This window comes from Sapajus apella, unplaced genomic scaffold (genome assembly GCF_009761245.1).
Source record: "Sapajus apella isolate SASKATOON/1434 unplaced genomic scaffold, GSC_monkey_1.0 scaffold104, whole genome shotgun sequence".
Classification (NCBI taxonomy): domain Eukaryota; kingdom Metazoa; phylum Chordata; class Mammalia; order Primates; family Cebidae; genus Sapajus; species Sapajus apella.
The window spans coordinates 161,629-181,036 of NW_022437044.1; the positions used below are offsets into that span (position 1 = coordinate 161,629).

The 19,408-nt window shown below is 37.6% G+C and overlaps 1 protein-coding gene across 2 annotated transcripts in view; it reads right to left on the reverse strand.

The window, feature by feature from the left end:
* The window catches only part of POF1B (POF1B actin binding protein), a 94,019-nt gene that overhangs the window by 18,262 nt on the left and 56,349 nt on the right, over positions 1–19,408 (reverse strand). For both annotated transcript variants that reach the window (XM_032258702.1, XM_032258701.1), the window contains exons 8-12: positions 10,337–10,364; positions 9,053–9,127; positions 2,116–2,208; positions 1,153–1,266; positions 167–319 (exon numbers count right to left, since the gene is read on the reverse strand). In XM_032258702.1, the coding sequence (XP_032114593.1) occupies positions 167–319; positions 1,153–1,266; positions 2,116–2,208; positions 9,053–9,127; positions 10,337–10,364 (463 nt within the window). The remainder of the gene's footprint in view (positions 1–166; positions 320–1,152; positions 1,267–2,115; positions 2,209–9,052; positions 9,128–10,336; positions 10,365–19,408) is intronic.

Below are 19,408 nucleotides of genomic sequence, written 5' to 3' on the forward strand. Positions count from 1 at the left end.
AAGCTCAAATGTCAGTGATTAAGATCTAACAGTGTGTGAGGGAAAGCAGTTCGTATATTTTCTCAAGATAAATAGAATATATATATTTACTATTTATATTGCCAATGCTAGGATTACAATGATGTAACTAAGGCAGTACTTGGTTTTTAAAATGAAGTTTTAATACCTGAATTCTAAGGTTTTGATTCTCTTGCTCTAAATTACGTTTACAATATTCCAGTTCTTTTAGTCTGTATTCCATGTCTGAAAGTGTATGTCGAAGAGAGAGATTGTTTTCTTCCAATGCCTGGCATTTTGAACTTGAGTCTTGAAGTCCTTGCTGTAAAGAAGACACACGTACATAAGACAAATGCATTTTGTTTTTGGTGAGGGAGTGGTCTTTTTATTGATCCATTTAATTGAATCAAGTAATGATTTTCCCATGCCCAGTTTTCTTATACTCTTGGTCTTACATGGTACATTAAGTCGGCCATGTAAGATATTATAGTGTTGCCTCTAGTCTCACTTTCCCCCTCACTTTGAGTGAGAGGGAATCATGACTAGATGAATTTATAATGTCTCATTTTAACAATCAGATGCTTGCTACTCTGTGACAATACTGTACCCTGCTTTCTAGTAGGCACAAAAATGAACATCTGACTGATGATTTATGTGACAACTAGTAACTGAGAAAGAATTTGGAACAGTCATAGGAGTAAAGATCAGGAACAGGTAAGCCTTAGAGACTACTTACAATTTCCTAGGAATTCTCTCTGCTCAGACATCCAGAGAACTCATCTAGAGTTTTTTCATTCATTTATTTATTGCACAAATATGTGTTAAGGTCTACAACAGCTGTTTTCATTGACATGTTAGTAGATTAAATAAATGCATGAACCTAGATTTTTAGTTTTTATACAACTCTGGCCACCCAACAACATAAATAATTGTATGCCCTATATACTTTATATCTAAAATACATGAGATTATCTGTTTTTCTGAGAGGGCTTTCAGCCATTGGAAATGCTCAAAGCCTGTCAATTCTCATATGAACAAATTTTTCCATCATATTTTAATTCTATCTTGATTATATATCATAACCCCAATGTGCCAGTAAATGTGTATATGAAAATCTATTAATCTAGTTTAACATCAATAAAAGCATCAATTTACCTGCTGCTGCTGATTATTTGCTCTCACTGATGCCAAGAGTTCTTCGTACTCTTTTATTTGAGTATCTTTGAATGATAAGTCTTTCTCAAGTCTCATCTTGTCATTTTCCAGAGACTAGAAACATAAATTATTTATTATGATTCAGAACTACAGAAACTTGTCAACAGTCACATAATACAAAGACTTGTTTACCTTAGAAGATTTAAATAAGCACTTGTTTCATTTGTTCTTGCTTAATAAGGCAAAATTCTTAAAAGTTAAGACAATATGGGATATGAAATGATTGAAACTTCTAAAATCTTCATTGAAAGAGACATTTTGATGGACTGACTAACCGTACATGAAATGAAACAGAACTTTCTGAAATCTTTTAATGTTTTCTTCCAATCTCCAAAGAGTCCTTGTTAATCCCAGCAGGTGGTAAATTTTTTAATTAGAGTCTAAATATGTTCATCATAACCCAGAAACAGCAAAACTACTCCAAAGTCCTCAAGGCATTATTCAAAGTGTGGAAAGCATTCTGAATGTATCTAGCTGATGGCACCAAGAACACCAATTAAAACAGAAAACAGAAAAAAAATAATTTTTTAGAGAAAAATGTTTTCAAGTTATGTTTGAATGGAAATTCACAGTATGCTTTAGAAATATGAAAAAGGGGGAATTTACCTTCAATGAGTCAGATTATTTTAATTTTGCAAACTACTGTCTGCCTTATCATTAAATTGCTTTAGTAGTAAACTAAATAATATGTTCACATCAGACATTCTTTCATTTATACTTTAGATACCTCTTTTCTCCTCCCTCAATGCCAATTAACTGTTTGAAGAAAATAATTGAGCTTTGTCTGAGTAAGTATAATATTGTGCTGTATTAAATTTTAAAAAGGTATACTGGACATCTTTATTTCTGTATCAGGAAGCTAGGAAGTAGAAAGGCTTTGGAAAATATAAAAATAAATCTTACTGTCAAGTCATTTTGAAGATGTCCAAGCTCCTCCCGTATGTTGCTAAATGTGGACAGCACTAACCGGAGTGACTTATCAGACATACCCCTCATCTGGAGGAAGAAAGGATTAATGGTTTATTTTTACTAACATTTGAAAATAAGCAATATAAGTGAAAGTTATCTTTTTTTTGTTTCTACTAGCAAATGCATTAATAATTTTACTTTGATATGGCAAATTAGAATAGTGATACAAGGCATTTTGTCAATAATGTATTTAAGTAATCCAAATAACAGTCCTGAAGATAGCATAGCTATGTATTTATAACAAGTAATTATTATTTTTGCCATGGCAAAGTATCATCTTTGTCACAAGGTAGAATTCTATCAGCAAAATTTTAATTTTACATTGTTCTTTATTTAAAAGATTAGAAGAGATGAGACAATTAATCATCAATAATAAAATGAATCTCCCTAAGTGTATTGCCAACTTCCTGAATTTTGCCTTAGGTGAGAAGAATATAATACGAATTAAGTTTAACTTTAACGTATAGAGCCATCTCAATTTTTTTAAAAACTGGAATTCACTCTGTCACCTAGGTTGGAGTGTAGTGGCATGATCTCATTTCACTGCAATCTCCGCCTCCTGGGTTCAAGCAATTCTCCCACCTCAGCCTACTGAGTAGCTGGGACTACAGGCGAACACCAGCATACCCAGTGAATTTTTATTTTTTGAGTAGAGAATGGGTTTCACTTTGTTGGCCAGGTTGGTCTCAAATTCCTGACCTCAAGTGATCTGCCAGCCTTGGTCTCCTAAAGTGCTGGGATTACAGTTATGAGCCACTGCACCTGGCTCATCCCAAATTTTAAAGAGAGAGGAAACTCTTTTACTAGATTAATCTCATTTCTTTAAAGAAAAATGATTTAAAAAACAGACAACTTCAACTTCTGCAAAGATGGAGTAGAAATACTATCCACACCCAAGCAGACGTTAAACAAACGTCTTAAACACCTTAAACAAAGGTGTAACTTTGTAACTTCAGCCTCTGATTGGTCACTTTCTGAAACCAATCTGACTGATAACCAGCCACTACTTCATTTACATAGAACGTATACTAAGTTACCAACGGGAAACCTCTAGAGGGCATTTAAACCCCAGAAAATTATATAACTATGCTCTTGAACCAATTGCTCAGCCCACTCCCACCCTGTGGAGTGTGCTTTCATTTTCAGTAAATCTCTGCTTTTGTTGCTTCACCAAAAAAAAAAAAAAAAAAAGGAAAAAGGAAGAAAAAAATACTTTTCCCTAGCTTTCCTGCTAAGTACAACTAGAAGTCCTGGACATTATATATAAAACAAATATAAAAAGACTCAGATTGGTGAAAAGAGAGATGATTGATTAGGAATCTTGGGACCTGAGAAATGACACAGCAATGAGTTCCTGGGTTTTCTTTTTGCTTCATACATTAGATCAACGTTGAGGAAGCTGGTAATCTAGTTACATCAAGGAACAAAAAAAGTCCTGAGAAAAGCCTTTGCTCTCTAGCCAAAGGACCATGAAAGGGTCAGCCTGGCAGGACAGAAAACTTTTAGATAGTAACCAATGTACCTTAACCAACACCACAGAAGAAACTGCAACTCTACTTCCACACAGATGATCAAAGGCCAAGAAGAGATCTTTTTTTTTTTTTTTTTTTTTTTTGACAGAGTCTCACTCTGTTGCCAGGCGCCAGGCTGGAGCGCAGTGGCACAATCTCGGCTCACTGCAACCTCCGCCTCCTGGGTTCAAGCAATTCTCCTGCCTCAGCCTCCCAAGTAGCTGAGACTACAGGCGCACGCCACCATGCCCAGCTAATTTTTATATTTTTAGTAGAGACGGGATTTCTCCATGTTGGCCAGGATGGTCTTGATCTCTTGACCTCATGATCCTCCTGCCTCGGCCTCCCAAAGTGCTGGGATTACAGGCTTGAGCCACGGTGCCTGGCCAGGAAGAGATCTTAGACTTCCCCCTTGTCAGGCTCTATGGAGGTACACAACACATTCACCAGGACATTGTCAGGAAAAGCAGAGTGAAGAGATGGGGATTTCATTCCCACTGGTCAAAAATGAAATGCCAAATACTCTGATATCAATTGAGACTGGGAAGGGAGCTTGGGCTTTCACCCTAGGACATCAAGAGAAGCTGAGTGGGGGAACCTCTACTTTCACCACCAGCTGGCCGTAATAGGTAGTGCACACACTTTCTCTGATATTTGAATATCTGAATGAGACCCAGAGAGTGACAACATAAAAATGGCCCGGTCTCACATCCAAGTACTAGCCAGGCTCAATCCTGTTTAGCTTCTAAGATCAAAGGAGATCAGGCATGTTCAGGGTCAATTGAAAATCACTGATAATTCCAAGAACAACGAAAATCTCAACTCAGTAAGAAAAAACACTTAATTGATGACGACATCAAGATAATAGAAATGTTAGAATTACCTGATAAAGCATGCAAAACAACCATCATAAAATACTTCAACAAGAAGGTGCAAAGAGACTGTAAAAATACATTGCCTCAACAACAAAATAGAAAGTCTCAGCAAATAAATAGAAGACATAAAAAATACCTAAATAGAAATATTAGAACTGAAAAGGTCACTAACCAGACAAGTGGCCGGGCACAGAGACTCACGCCTGTAATCCCAACACTTTGGGAAGCTGAGCTGGGCAAATCACCTGAGGATGGGCGTTCGAGACCAGCTTGACCAACATGAAGAAACCCCATCTCTACTAAAAATACAAAAATTAGCCCAGCCTAGTGGCACATGCCTGTAATCCCAGCTACTCAAGAGGCTGAGGCAGGAGAATCGTTTGAACCTGGGAGGCCGAGGTTGCAGAGAGCCAAGATTGTGCCATTGCATTCTAGCCTGGGCAACAAGAGTGAAACTCCATCTCAAAAAAAAAAAAAAAAAAAAATCTAGACAAGCAAACAAAAACCAAACCAAAGCAACAAAACTCTCAATGGTAGGCTAAAAAGCAGAATGCAGAGAACACTGGAAAGAATTAGTGAACTCAGCGATAGAACAAGATAAAGTATATAATCTGAATATTAGAAACAAATAAATTAGAAGAAAATTAAACAGAGCCTAGAGGCCTGTGAGTGTATAACACATGCTTTCATGTTCAGATCACTGGAAGAAAGGAGAAAGAGAATGGAGCTGAAAAAATATTCAAAAAAATTATGGCTGAGAACTTTCCCAAATTAGAAAAAACTGGTAACATACATATTCAAGAAGCTATGCATATCCCAAACAGGATAAGGCCGAAGAAATCCATTACCATGCAAATCCCCTCTTAATCTGAATGGCTTCCCTTTGTGGTTGACTCGACTTTCCTCTCTGGCTGCCCTTCATAATTTTGCCTTCATTTCAACCCCGGTGAATCTGACGATTATGCGTCTTGGGGTTGCTCTTCTTGAAGAGTATCTTTGTGGTGTTCTCTGTATTTCCTGAATTTGAATGTTGGCCTGTCTTGCTAGGTTGGGGCAGTTCTCCTGGATAATATACTGAAGAGTGTTTTCCAACTTGGTTCCATTCTCTCTGTCACTTTCAGGTACACCAATCAAACACAGGTTTGGTCTTTTCACATAGTCCCATATTTCTTGGAGGCTTTCTTCATTCCCTTTCATTCTTTTCTCTCTAATCTTGCCTTCACGGTTTATTTCATTAAGTTGATTTTCAATCTCTGATATCCTTTCTTCCACTTGATTGATTTGGCTATTCATACTTGTGTATGCTTCACGAAGTTCTTGTGCTGTGTTTTTCAGCTCCATCAGGTCTTTTATGTTCTTCTATAAACTGGTTATTCTAGTTAGCAATTCCTCTAACCTTTTTTTAAGGTTCTTAGCTTCCTAGCACTGGATTAGAACGTGCTCTTTTAGCTTGGAGGAGCTTGTTATTACCCACCTTGTGAAGCCTAGTTCTGTCAATTTGTCAAACTCATTCTCCATCCAGTTTTGATTCCTTGCTGGTGAGGAGTTGTGATCCTTTGGAGGAGAAGAGGCATTCTGTTTTTGGAATTTTCAGGCTTTTTGTGCTACTTTTTCCTCATTGTGGATTTATCTACCTTTAGTCTTTGATGTTGGTGACCTTCAGGTGGGGTTTTCATGTGAACATTCTTTTTGTTGATGTTGATTCTATTCCTGTTTGCTAGTTTTCCTTCTAACAGTCAGGCCCCTCTGCTCCAGGTCTGCTGGAGTTTGCTGGAGGTCCACTCCCGACCCTGTTTGCCTGGATATCACCAGCGGAGGCTGCAGAACAGCAAAGATTGCTGCCCATTTCTTCCTCTGGAAGTTTTGTCTCAGAGGGTCATCCACCAGATCCCAGCCAGAGTTCTCCTCTATGAGGTGTTTGTTGAACCCTGCTGGGAGGTGTCTCCCATTCAGGAGGCATGGGATTAAGGGACCAACTTGAGGCAGTTTGTCCCTTAGCACACCTCAAGTGCTGTGCTGGGAGATCTGCTGCTCTCTTCAGAGCTGGCAGGCAGGAACGTTTAAGTCTGCTGAAGCTGCACCCACAGCCTCACCTTTTCCCAGGTGCTCTGTCCCAGGGAGATGGGAGTTTTATCTATAAGCCCCTGATGGGACTGCTGCCTTTCTTTCAGAGATGCTCTGTCCAGACAGGAGGAATCTAGAGAGTCAGTCTGGCTACAGTGGCTTTGCTGAGCTGTGGTGGGCTCCACCCAGTTTGAACTTCCTGGTGGCTTTGTTTACACTTTGAGGGGAAAACCGCCTATTCAAGCCTCAGTAATGGCGGACGCTCTATTCGCCACCAAACTCAAGCGTCCCAGGTTGACTTCAGACTGCTGTGCTGGCAGCAAGAATTTCAAGCCAGTGGATCTTAGCCTGCTGGGCTACATGGCAGTGGGATCCACTGAGCTAGACCACTTGGCTCTCTGGCTTCGGCTCCCTTTCCAGGGGAGTGAAGGGTTCTATCTTACTGGCATTCTAGAAAGAAAACTAACACCATGCTAAAAGGGAAATTGTGACACTAAATGCTTACATTAGAAAACAAGAGAGGTTTCAAATCAATAGCCTAAGTTCCTGTGTCAAGCAACTAGACAAATAAGAGCAAAATATACCAAAAGCAAGCAAAGAAGAGGAGTGATAAAGATAAAAATGGAAACTTATCATTTTGGTGGTGAGATCATTAAAAATTCATTCTTTTAGCAAGTTTAAAACAGAAATCAATGAAATTGAAAACAGGAAAACGATAGCAAAGACCAATGAAACTAAAATTTGCTTATTTGAAAAACTCAATTAAAATTGATAAAACTCTAAGAAGATTGACAAAGAAGAAAAACAGAAGACACTAATTATTAATATCAGGAATTAAATAGGGAATAGCAATGCAGACCCTGCAGCCATCAAAAGGATAAAATACCATGAACAACGTGAACAACTGTACATGCATAGATTTGACAACTTAGAAGGAATGGGCTACTTCTTTGAAAACCAAAAGATACCATAACTCGCCCAATACAAAACAAATCATTTGAAGAGCCCTTTAACTATTAAGGAATTGAACTATTTTTTTTCTAAAATTCCCCTAAACCAAATCTCCAGGCCTAGATATTTTCACTGGAGAATTCTACCAAATGTTAAAAAAGAATTAACAGCAAATATTCAGACTCTTCTAGAAAATAGAAATGAAAGAAACACTTCCTAACTCATTTTATGAAGCTTGTATTACCCTGATACCAAAACCAAAGAGTACCAAAAAAAAGAAAGAAAACTACAAACCTACAAACCAATGTCTCTCATGAACTTAGATGCAAAGATCCTCAGAAAGAGTTTTCAAAAAAAAATAGACCTCCAATGCACTTTGGATGGACATCCCACCACTGGAGGTAATATCAAGGATGTCTCCAAGATTCAAGTTTTGAGGAGCATATATGTTCCCCGAACCACCATCTATAATACAAAGTGTTTGCAACTAAAAATATTTTATTTAATTTTCATAAACATGATACCAGCTTCAATACTTTGATGATCAACAAAGACCTGAGACCAAATATCAAACTTAGAAATTGGTGTCACCCAACAAAACTAGATTATCTTTAGGTTCATTTGTTGGAAAAGCATGTACTCTTCTTTTTAGTCATATTTCCCTAGCATCTATCTGATTTTGTTGTTAACTTTTGTTGTTGTTGTTGTTTGTTTCTTTCTTTTTGAGATGAATTCTTGCTTTGCCACCCAGGATGGAGTACAGTGGCACTATCTCAGCTCGCTGCAACATCCATCTCCTGTGTCAAACAACTCTCTTACTTCAGACTCCTGAGTAGCTGGGATTACAGGAACGTGCCACCATAACCAGCTTATTTTTGTATTTTTAGTAGACACGGGATTTTACCATGTTGATCAGGATGGTCTCAAACTCTTGACATCAAGTGATCTGCCCACCTCAGCCTCCCAAACTGCTGAGATTACAGGCATGAGCCACCGCGCCCATTCCTTAGCACCTATCTTGATCTGTGATATCTCCTTTCCTCATGGGGAATTTACTGTTCCAGTGATCTCTAGTCTTCCACAATTCAAGAAAAATTAGGAACTGGACTTTCCATCTCTCCTTGCCAATGATGAGGTAGGGTAGGTGTGGTAGGGGAAAGGGTGGAATGGAGAAGAGGAAGGTAAAAATTATGAGATAGAGTTAGATTCTACTAAAGCACTGAGGAGTGAATAAGGGCATTCCACAGAAGGAAGTAATATTTCCAGGATGTTTTCCTGAATGCTAGTCATTCAATATAATTTTTTGGTGATCTGACTAAATTTTAATATAACCCTTGTCTAATCAAGGAATCATCAACTCTTAGGAAACAGGATTTTAATTTGGAACTTTATGTTCTTAATTAAGGGAAGCAACCTAGGGAGCTGTTTGTTAGTGTTGATTTCACACATCCATTCTTGACCTGATCTCACCTGCAGAATATAGCGAATCTGCTGTTTTGTAAACTCTGACAATCCTTTAGGAATCAATGATTCAATGTCTTCTGACTGTAAGAAAAAAAAAAAAGCCTTGTCCATGGAACAGATACATATCAATCATATGATCAGCAATCTACAGACTCCTGTGTAATGGGACATATTTTAGGAATATTAAAAGATTAATTCACTTTTTGAGAAACAGTTTCTATGAGCTTCCTTTAGCCTTATCAGTTCTTACTTTAAAAAATTAATTATATTACGAACAGTATTAAAATAATCCTGAATTCCATGCATTTTGAGGAAAAGCTTTGAGCAACCAATGAAAAGTTCCATTTGTATTCATAAAAAGACAAAATTAAAACAAAAGCAAAATGGCCTACTAAATAGGCCTGCACACTTTATTCATTGTATATTTTTAAAAACTGGAAGTTTTGTTGAGTGGAAGATATGACATTGTTAAAGCTGATTTTTGAAATAATGAAAACGTTGGGAAATAAAATAAAAATTAAGGGTGTTACAGATTTTACTGAGAATTTGTATAGAACTGTAGTGACTTTTGAAAGATTATGATGTTGCTACAACACTGAAAAGCTTCAACTAATTATAAGTGGGGAACTGAAGTACTTTTTTAAGGTAATTTAGGAATTACTGAATAATTGTAATGAATGCAGTATACCAGTAACTGGAAAAATAACGATTAAAAGCACAAAAGAGGCTGCTGTGCTTTTAATTGCATTGAAATAATTTTTCTCTTTGATTATTTTATTAAAAGCAATTATTAAGATAATATGCATATGTACTAGGTTAATACTTGAAAATATTTTTACTTTAAGTTGCTGACTAGCATGGCACATACAAGGCTTTGAAGCATATCAAAACTAAATTTGCTATTTAATCAATCATATAGATTTCAGTTTTCTAAAGCAGAGAATATGTGGTCAGTGAAATATCTCTTGTACCCCATAAATAAATACACCTACTATGTACACACAAAAATTAAAAATAGAACATTTCAAACAAACATTTCAATAAGCATTGACAAATTAAATCATATACTGACAGCTGATAAAAATTTTTATGAATGATTACTAATTTTGTAGCTATTATAAGTACGTAAGTGTTTATATAATTTGAAAGGCAAAGTGGCCAACATTTCTTTCACTTACCTGCATGTTCAGTCTAGCAAAGGTACTTAACTAAAAGAATATTACTATTGCAAATATCAGAATCTACTTTGTTATTATACCATATTTGATTTTCAGGTAGTTTTGCACTTACCTCATCTGTCGACTCAAAGTCCTGTTTGCTGCAAGAACAAATAAAAAAGATAGACAACTTTAGAAAAGTGCATTCACTGATCATATATAAATGCTAGTTTTCTATTTTTATCTTACTTTTTGAAATATAAGAGCACTTATTCAGTTTATAAGCACAAGTGAAAATGTTTAAACTAAAATGGTACTTTTATTTAGTTTGACTAAAATAATTTTTCTGGAATTCCCAGATCTATTAAGAATGAACATCTGAATAACAAAACAATAAAATATGCAGAAATGGTTAGTGCCATCCACTAACACCAGTTTAATTGCAGCTAGTTTAGAAGTTCTCAGTGCTTGGCAATAAATGCTACTTGGGTGAATAAATAACGAAAATAGCATTTATCTCTCTATTTCCATCTTCCTTTTCTTCTCCTTCTTGTATCTTTCAGTGCTGATTCCATCTTCTCTCCACAGTGTTTTCAAGTTCTTCATACCCTCTTTAACAAAATCAAAACTTGCAAGACAAGCCTGAATAACTTATTTAATCTATACTAGAATATATTCGGCAATGATGAGGCTTGAAGGATATTTGAATCTTTACATAGGGACAAAACATTAAGCAAAATGATCAAAATTCTATTAGGGTAATAGAATTTCCAGCATAATAATGAGGCTTTGGTCACACAGGTTGAAAAACCCTTTGTGGAGCTATGTTAGGTAGGAAAATGTTGCAGGAAAATTGTTACTGGTTATACCACACTGGCACTTACTCCTTTGAGAATGTTGAAAACTGGAAAAGATACACTTACAGTGTTGTCTGAGGCAAGACACAGGCCTTCATTTTTGCCAACTTGTTCCTGCTCCGCTTGATGGAAGAATTAGGCCCAAAATATATATGGTAAACATACTACTCAAACAAACAAATAAACAAAAAACAGTAAACATGGGTTTTGACAGAAGACAGACCATTTATTTTATTTTGAAATCATTAACTTGTCTTTATTACCTGATAGAATTTTATCATGAAAACATTCCAAGATTGATTGATCTATTCACTTTTGAAACTTTTGTTTTAGGTTGAGGGGTACATGTACAGGTCTGCTATATAGGTAAATTGCATTTTGTGGTGGTTTGGTGTACAAATTATTTCATCACTGAGGTAATAAGCACAGTACCCAATAGATAGTTTCTTTATCCTCATCCTCCTCCCACCCTCCACCCTCAAGTAGGCATCAGTATCTGATGTTTCCTTCTTTGTGTCTATATGTACTCAGTGTTTACCTACCACTTATACATGAGAACATACAGTATTTGGCTTTCTGTTCCTGAATTAGTTTGCTAAGAATAATGGCTTCCAGCTCCTTCCACGACTCTGCAAACGAAATAATCTCATTCTTTTATGTGGCTATGTACTATTAGATGGTGTAGATGTACCACATTTATTTTATCTAGTCTACCATCAATGGGCATTTAGGTTAATTCCATGTCATTGCTGTTGTGAATAGTGCTGCAATGAACATAGGTGTGCAAGTGTCTTTATGCTAGAACAATTTATATCCCTTTGGGTATTGGTTGAAACAGTTTGACAATTAGTCCAAGAACTTTAAACCGAATCAGCATTTGATTCAGTAGAATTGCTGGGTCAAATGCTGGTTCTGTTTTAAGTTCTCGAACAAATTGCCAAACTGCTTTCCACAATGGCTAACCTAGTTTAGGTACCCACCAGCAGTGCATAAGAATTCCCTTGTCTCCACAACTATGCCAGCATCTGCTATTTTTTGACGTTTTAATAACAGCCATTCTGACTGCTGTGAGAAGGTATTTCATTATGGTTTTGATTTGCATTTCTCTAATGTTCAGTGATGTTGAGGGTTTTCATATGCTTGTCAGTCATGTATGTCTTCTTTTGAAAAGTGTCTGTTCATGTCATCTGCCCACTTTTTAATGAGGTTGTTTGTTTTTTGCTTGTAAATTGTCAAAAAGAAGTGTGGCAATTTCTCAAAGACCAAAGACAGAGATACCATTTGACCCAGCAATCACATTCCTGGGTATATACCCAAAGGAATATCAATAATTCTATTGTAAAGGTGCATGCATGCATATGTTCATTGCAGCGCTATTCACAATAGCAAAGATGTGGAATCAACCTAAATGCCCATCAGTGATAGACCGGTTAAAGAAAATGGGTATTAGGTTTAATACCTAGTTGATGAAATAATCTGTACAACAAACTCCCATGATGCAAATTTACCTGTGTAACAAACCTGTACTTGTACCCCTGAACTTTAAAAAATGTTTAAGTTTCTTATAGATTCTGTATATTACACCTGTGCTGGATGTATAATTTGCAAATATTTTCTTCTCTTATTCTGTAGATTGTCTTTTACGTCTGTTGATAATTTATTTTGCTGTGCAGAAGCTCTTTAGCTCAATTATGTCACATTTGCCTGTTATGAAGTCTTTGTCGGGTCTGATGTCTAGAATAATATTTCCTAGGTTATCTTCCAGAATTTTTATTGATTTTTGTTTCAGGTTTAAATCTTTAATACATCTTGAGTTAATTTTAGTATGTCGTGTAAGGAGGGTTCCACTTTCAATCTTCTGCATAGGGGTAGCAATTTATCCTAGCACCATTTACTGAATAGGGAGTCCTTTCTGCATTGCATATTTTTGTAGATTTTGTCAAAGGTCAGATAGTTGTAGATGTGTGGTCATTATTTCTGGGACCTCTATTCTGTTCCATGGATCTATGTGTCTGTTTTTGTAGCAACACCATGCTGTTTTGGTTACTGTTGCCTTGTAGTGGAGTTTTAAGTTGGGTAATCTGATGCCTTCAGCTTTGTTCTTTTTGCTTATGATTGTCTTGCTGTTCCAGTCTTTTATGGTTTCATATGAATTTCAAAATAGCTTTCTTTAACTCGGTAAAGAATGACATTGCTAGCTTGATAGGAATAGCATTGAATCTGTAAATGGCTTTGGGCAGTATTGACATTTTGACAATACTGATTATTCCTCTCCATTAGCATGGAATGTTTTTCCATTTGTTGGTGTCATCTCTGATTTCTTTGAGCAGTGTTTTGTAATTCTTATTGTAGAGGTCTTTTACTTCCTGAGTTGGCTGTATTCCTATGTGTTTTATTCTTTTTGTGGCAACCATGAATAAGATTGTGTTCTTGATTTGGATCTCAGACTGGATATTGTTGGTGTATCGAAATGTAATTGATTGTTGTACATTAATTTTATATCCTAAAACTTTAAGTGGTGTATCAAATCAAGGAGATTTTGGGTGGAAACTATGGGGTTTTCTAGGTATAGAATCATATTTTCTGCCAACAGGGATAGTTTGACTTCCTTTCTTCCTGCTTAAATGCGCTTTATTTTTTTCTCTTACCTGATTGCTCTGGCTGGGAATTCCAGTGCGATGTTGCATAGAAGTGGTGAGAGAGAACATTCTTATCTTGTTCTGGTGTGGAGAAGAATGTTTCTTTTTCCAAATTAGTATGATGTTGCCTATGAGCTTGTTAGAGATGGCTTTTATTATTTTGAAGTATGTTTCTTTAATTCCTAGTTTCTTGAGAGGTTTTAACATGAAAGGATCTTAAATTTCATCAAAAAACCTTTTCTGTATCTATTGAGTGATCATGTAGTTTTTGTCTTCAGTTCTGTACATATGGTAAATAGCATTTATTGATTTGCATATGTTAAATCAACCTTGCCTCCTAGGAATAAAGCCTACTTGACTGTGGTGTGGATTAGCTTTTTGATATGCTGCTTAATTTGGTTTGCTAGTATTTTATTGGAGATATTTTTCATCAATGTTCATCAAGGATATTGGCCTTAAGTTTAATTTTTTCTTGTGTCCATGCCAGGTTTTGGTATCAGGATGATGCTGGCCTCATAGAATGAGTTAAAAAGGAATCCTTCTTTCTCATTTTTTTTTTTTTCAGAATTGTTTCAGTAGAAATGATACCAACTCTTCCTTATACATTTGGTAGAATTTGGCTGTGAATCCATCCAGTTTTGGGCTTTTTCTATTTGCTAGACTATTTATTACTGACTCAGTTTCAGACCTCATTATTGGGCTGTTCAAAGATTCAGTCTTCTCCTGGTTCAATCTTCAGAAGCTGTATATTTCCAGGAATGTATTTCTTACAGGTTTTCTAGCTTGTGTGCATAAGGGTGCTTGTAATAGTCTTCGAGGGATTTTTGTATTTCTATCCCCTTTTCATTTCTGATTGCATTTATTTGTATCTTCTCACTTTTTCTCTTTATTAGTCTAGCTAAAGGTCTATCATTTCCATTAATTCTTTCAAGGAACCAGCTTCTGGATTCATTGATCTTTTGTATGGTTTTTCATGTCTCAGTTTCCTTCAGTTCAGCTTGAATTTGCTTATTTCTTGTCTTCTGCCAACTCTGGGGTTAGTTTGCTCTTGTTTCTGTAGCTCCTCTGGTTGTGGTTTGGGGTTGTTAATTTGAGATCTTTCTAACTTTTTGATATGGGAGGTTAGTACCATAAACTTCCCTCTTAACACTGCTTTGTCTATATCCCAGAGATTCTGATATGTTGTATCTTTGTTGTCATTAGTTTCGAAAAATTTCTTGATATCTTTGTTGTCATTTGTTTCAAAATTTTTCTTGATTTCTGCCTTAATTTCATTATTTACCCAGAAGTCATTCAGGAGCAGATTGTTTCATTTCCATTTAATTATGTGGTTTTGCGTGATTTTCTTAGCATCAATTTCTATTATTCTTGCACTGTGGTTCAAGAGTGCAGTTGGTGTGACTTCATGTTCTGTGTACTTGCTGAGGATTGTTTTGTGCCCAGTTTTTGGGTCAATTTTGAAATATGTGCCATGTGCAAATGAGAAGAATGCATAGTCTTGTTGTTTTGAGGTGGAGAGTTCTGTAGCTATCTATTAGGTCCATTTTGTGAAGTGTTGAGTTAAGGTTCTGAATATCTTTGTTAGTTTTCCACCTCACTGATATGTCTAATATTGTCAGTGGAGTTTAACAGTCTCCCACTGTTATTGTGTTATCTAAATCTCTTCATAGTTCTCTATGAACTTTCTTTATATATCTGGGTGCACCTGTGTTGGGTGCATATATATGTAGGATAATTAGGTCTTTTGTATTGGGCCCTTTTCCATTATGTAATGTCTTTTATCTTATTTGATTTTTGTTAAAGTCTGTTTTGACTGAAATTAGGGTTGCAAGTCCTGCTTTTTTCTGTTTTCCATTTGATTGGTAGACTTTTCTTCATCCGTTTACTTTGAGCCTTGGGTGTCATTGGGTGTCATTGAGTCTCTCGAAGATAAAATAACTTTGGGTTTTGTTTCTTTACACTACTTGCCACTTTGTGCCTTTTAATTGGGGCATTTAGTCCATTTACATTCAAGGCTAGTATTGATCCTGTCATCATGTTGTTAGCTGGTTATCATGTAGACTTGTTGGTATGGTTGCTTTATAGTGTCACTGGTCTATGTACTTAAGTGTGTTTTTATATTGTCTGATTATGGTTTTCCTCTCCATATTTAGCAATCCCTTCAGGACTTCTTGTAAGGCATGTTTGGTGGTACCAAATTTCCTTAGCATTTGCTTGTCTGAAAAGGATCTTATTTCTCCTTCGTTTATAAAGCGTAGTTTGGCCAGACATGAAATTCTTCGTTGAAAATATTTTTCTTTAAGAATGCTAAATACAGGCCCCCAGTCTCTTTTGGCTTGTAAGGTTTCTACAGACAGGTCTGCTGCTGGCCCAATGTGGTTCCCTTTGTAGGTGACCTGCCCTTTCTTTCTAGGTGCCTTTTACATTTTTTTTCTTTAATTTCGAGAATCTGATGACTATGTGTCTTGGGATGGTCTTCTTGTGCAGTATTTTGCAGGGTTCTCTGCATTTCCTGAATTTGAATATTGGCCTCTCTAGCGAGGTTGGAACAATTTTCATGGACGATATCCTGAAATATGTTTTCCAAGTTGCTTCATTTTTCTGTCTCTCAGGCATACCAGGGAGTCATAGATTGAGTCTCTTTACATAATCCTGTATTTTTCAGACGTTTTGTTTATTCTTTATTGTTTGTTTTTTTTTCTCTGAGTTATTTTGGTGAGCCATTCTTCAAGTTCTGAGATTCTTTCCCCACTTTTGTCAATTCTGCTGTTTATATTTGCAATTACATTATGAAATTCTTATAGAGTGTTTTTCAGCTTTATCAGATCACTTTGGTTCTTTCTTATAACAGCCATTTTGTCTATCAGCTCCTGTACTTCTTTATTGTAATCCTTAAATTCCTTGGATTGGGTTTCAAGTTTCTCCTGCAGTTTGATGGTCTTTGTTCCTATCCATATTCTAATTCTATTACTGTAATTTCAGCCATCTCAGTCTGGTTAGGAATCATTGCTGGGGAACTAGAACAATCCTTTTGAGATAAGAAAACACTCTGGCTTTTTGAGTTGCCAGAGTTCTTGCACTGGTTCTTTCTTATTTTTGTAGGCTGATGTTCCTTCAATCTTTGAAGTTGCTGACCTTTGGTTGGTTATTTTTTTTCTTTTATCCTATTTGGTGTCCTTGGAGGTTTGGTTGTTGTATAAGGTGAGTACAGTCAACTGGCTTTGTTTCTGGAGGATTTTAGGGGTCTAAGGCTCAGCTAAGGACTCCTGAACTGCATGCTCTAATTCTGGGCAGTGATATTGGGCCAGGCTTTGATATGTGCCCCCTGAAGGTTAGGAACCTGCCACATTGGAGAGGCTGGGCTCTTCCAGGACCACTGGTCACAACTCTCCTATGGGTGGTGCCAGCCACCATACCCAGGAGAGTGGTGGCAGTGTGATCCATCCTCGTTTGCACATGCCAGCAGCAGTGGCAGTATGATGGGGTATAGATGCATTGGCTGCAACATGAGGCTTGCAAGTACAGGCATGCTGGTCTCTGTGCTGGTGTTCACAGTGGCAGCGGTGACAGCATGGTGGTGGTAGGGGAGGCATCAGATTCCGCCAGTGTCCCTGTGTGCATTTGCCCAGCAGTGGTGTTAGCACAGGGGTGGGGCAGTGGTAGCACCGGACTGTGCATGCCCTTTGTGTACACATTGACACAGGTGGCAGCTACGGCTGGGGGTGGGGACGGGTCCACTGGTCTCCTCGAATATTTTCATACAGGCAGCAGTTTCAGTGCAGGTACGGGGTGCTGGTGGATGCTGGGCCAGCGTCGCCGAGCCCACAAATGCTCTGTTGACAATGTTGGCACAGCAGGGGGTTGGGGAGCAGGATGCACCTACGCTGGCAGCTGTGGCACAGCAAGATGCATGCACACATTCATGATACTGGGAAAGGGGAGGCAAGACCCGTCTGCACACATGCACTGTCAAATGATTTGGAGGATGGGGGTGGCCATAGGTGAGTGGGTGCAAGCAAAGTGGCACGAGGGAGGCTGTGGTGGGGGGAGGACATGGGCAGGCTGGTACATGCCCACAGAGGCTGCTCCTTTGCCCACTAGAGCTCTTCACAGCTCAAGTACTGTCAGCTAGTGCAGGAGGTATGATGAGGGCCCCCAGGAGGCACCCCACCTGGGCATCTGAGACTGCACTACAAGCAGGCACAGCCAGTCTGGGGCCACAGGAGAGGGCAGTAGACTGAGGAGTGTTCTGGCCTCTTCTGGTGGGCAAGACTGCCCTGCGATGTTTAGGTCCAACAATTTCCCTAGAGCTAAAGTGTCCTATGGGAGCAAGAGGAGCCTTGAAAGATGGGCATCCCTGGCCGTGCTCTATAACAGAGGCTTACACATAAACCCTCTGGGCTCTGAACTTACTGGAGTTCTGCCCCTACCACTTCCTTAAGCATCTCTCCCTGCCAACTCACGTGTTCATGGGAGTTGTGAAGTCTCCTGCTGGCAGGTTTCCAGAGGCCCATGGCAAGTGCAGGTTGCTGCTTGCCTGCTCAACTCACTCCTTCCCTAAGAGCTGTTGGGGCCTAGAAAGGAGTTCCAGTGTGTGATAGCCCCGTTCAGGTTCTCAGTTTTTTTTCCCTCTTTAGTCCCCAGAATATTTATTTTAAAGTAAAATAGTTTCAGTGTGTTAACTCCTACCATTACCTTCTTTGTAATATCTTATGAGTAATATATTGCCTACAGAGATAAGTGGGTCACTTACTGTGAAAAACCTCTTGCACACACTTATAAAACTGTATGAACTAGTGCGTAAAAAGAGAGCTGAAGGGTCCCTTTCCTCAGGCATGACTACATATGTGCAATTGTCTGCATGTACCTATGTGGTACTTCCTGTGTTGCCCAAAATAGAATTTATGGGAACTCCCTAGTAAAAGTAGAAATATCTTCTTGTTTTTTAATGCTTTACTGAAATAAATACATGTATACATGAAAAGCTAAAGCAAGTTAAAAATGTGAATTGCAATGCAGTTTTAGTAGCTTTGTATTACTTTTAACTGGAATTATGATAGTATTAATAGACCTGTTGCCTTTACAGGATACTAATCCTTATTTCTCCCAATTCAAATGCCAACAGATGTCCCTAGTCACTGTTTTTTCTATAATTAAGAAAACAAAACAAAGGAACAAAACAAGAAACAATCAATAGAACTGCATATTGGAATTTTAAAAAGTAACCAAAATGGTTTCATGTGTATCCTTAATTTTTATCCTAAAGCCCACTAATTGCTGAACTGCATTTTGGAAAAATACGAAAAGTGGATACAGAAAGGGAGGTAGAGATGGAGAACATGGAAGCAAATAGAGTAGATCAGGGAGGTGGAAAGGTTAGTGTGGAGCAAATCTCCATCTGAAACTGGAAGATAGTGGCTAGAATTACATTGGGCAGAAAAAAGGAACAGAGTGACACTCCCTGTATACAAAATTTTAAACAATTTGCCTGTTCATTACACATCCTGTGTTGCAAGGTTAAGTGATTTGCCTAAGGAATATTGGTTCTCAGAGTGTTGGGTTCTAGTCCCAGATTTTGCCACTTTTGTAAACTTAGTTTAGTGGTTCTCAAATTTGACCATGCATCAGAATCCTCTGAAGGGCTTGTTGCTGAGCCCTCCCCAAGGAGTTTCTGATTCTTTAGGTCTATTTTTTTTTTTTTTTTTTTTT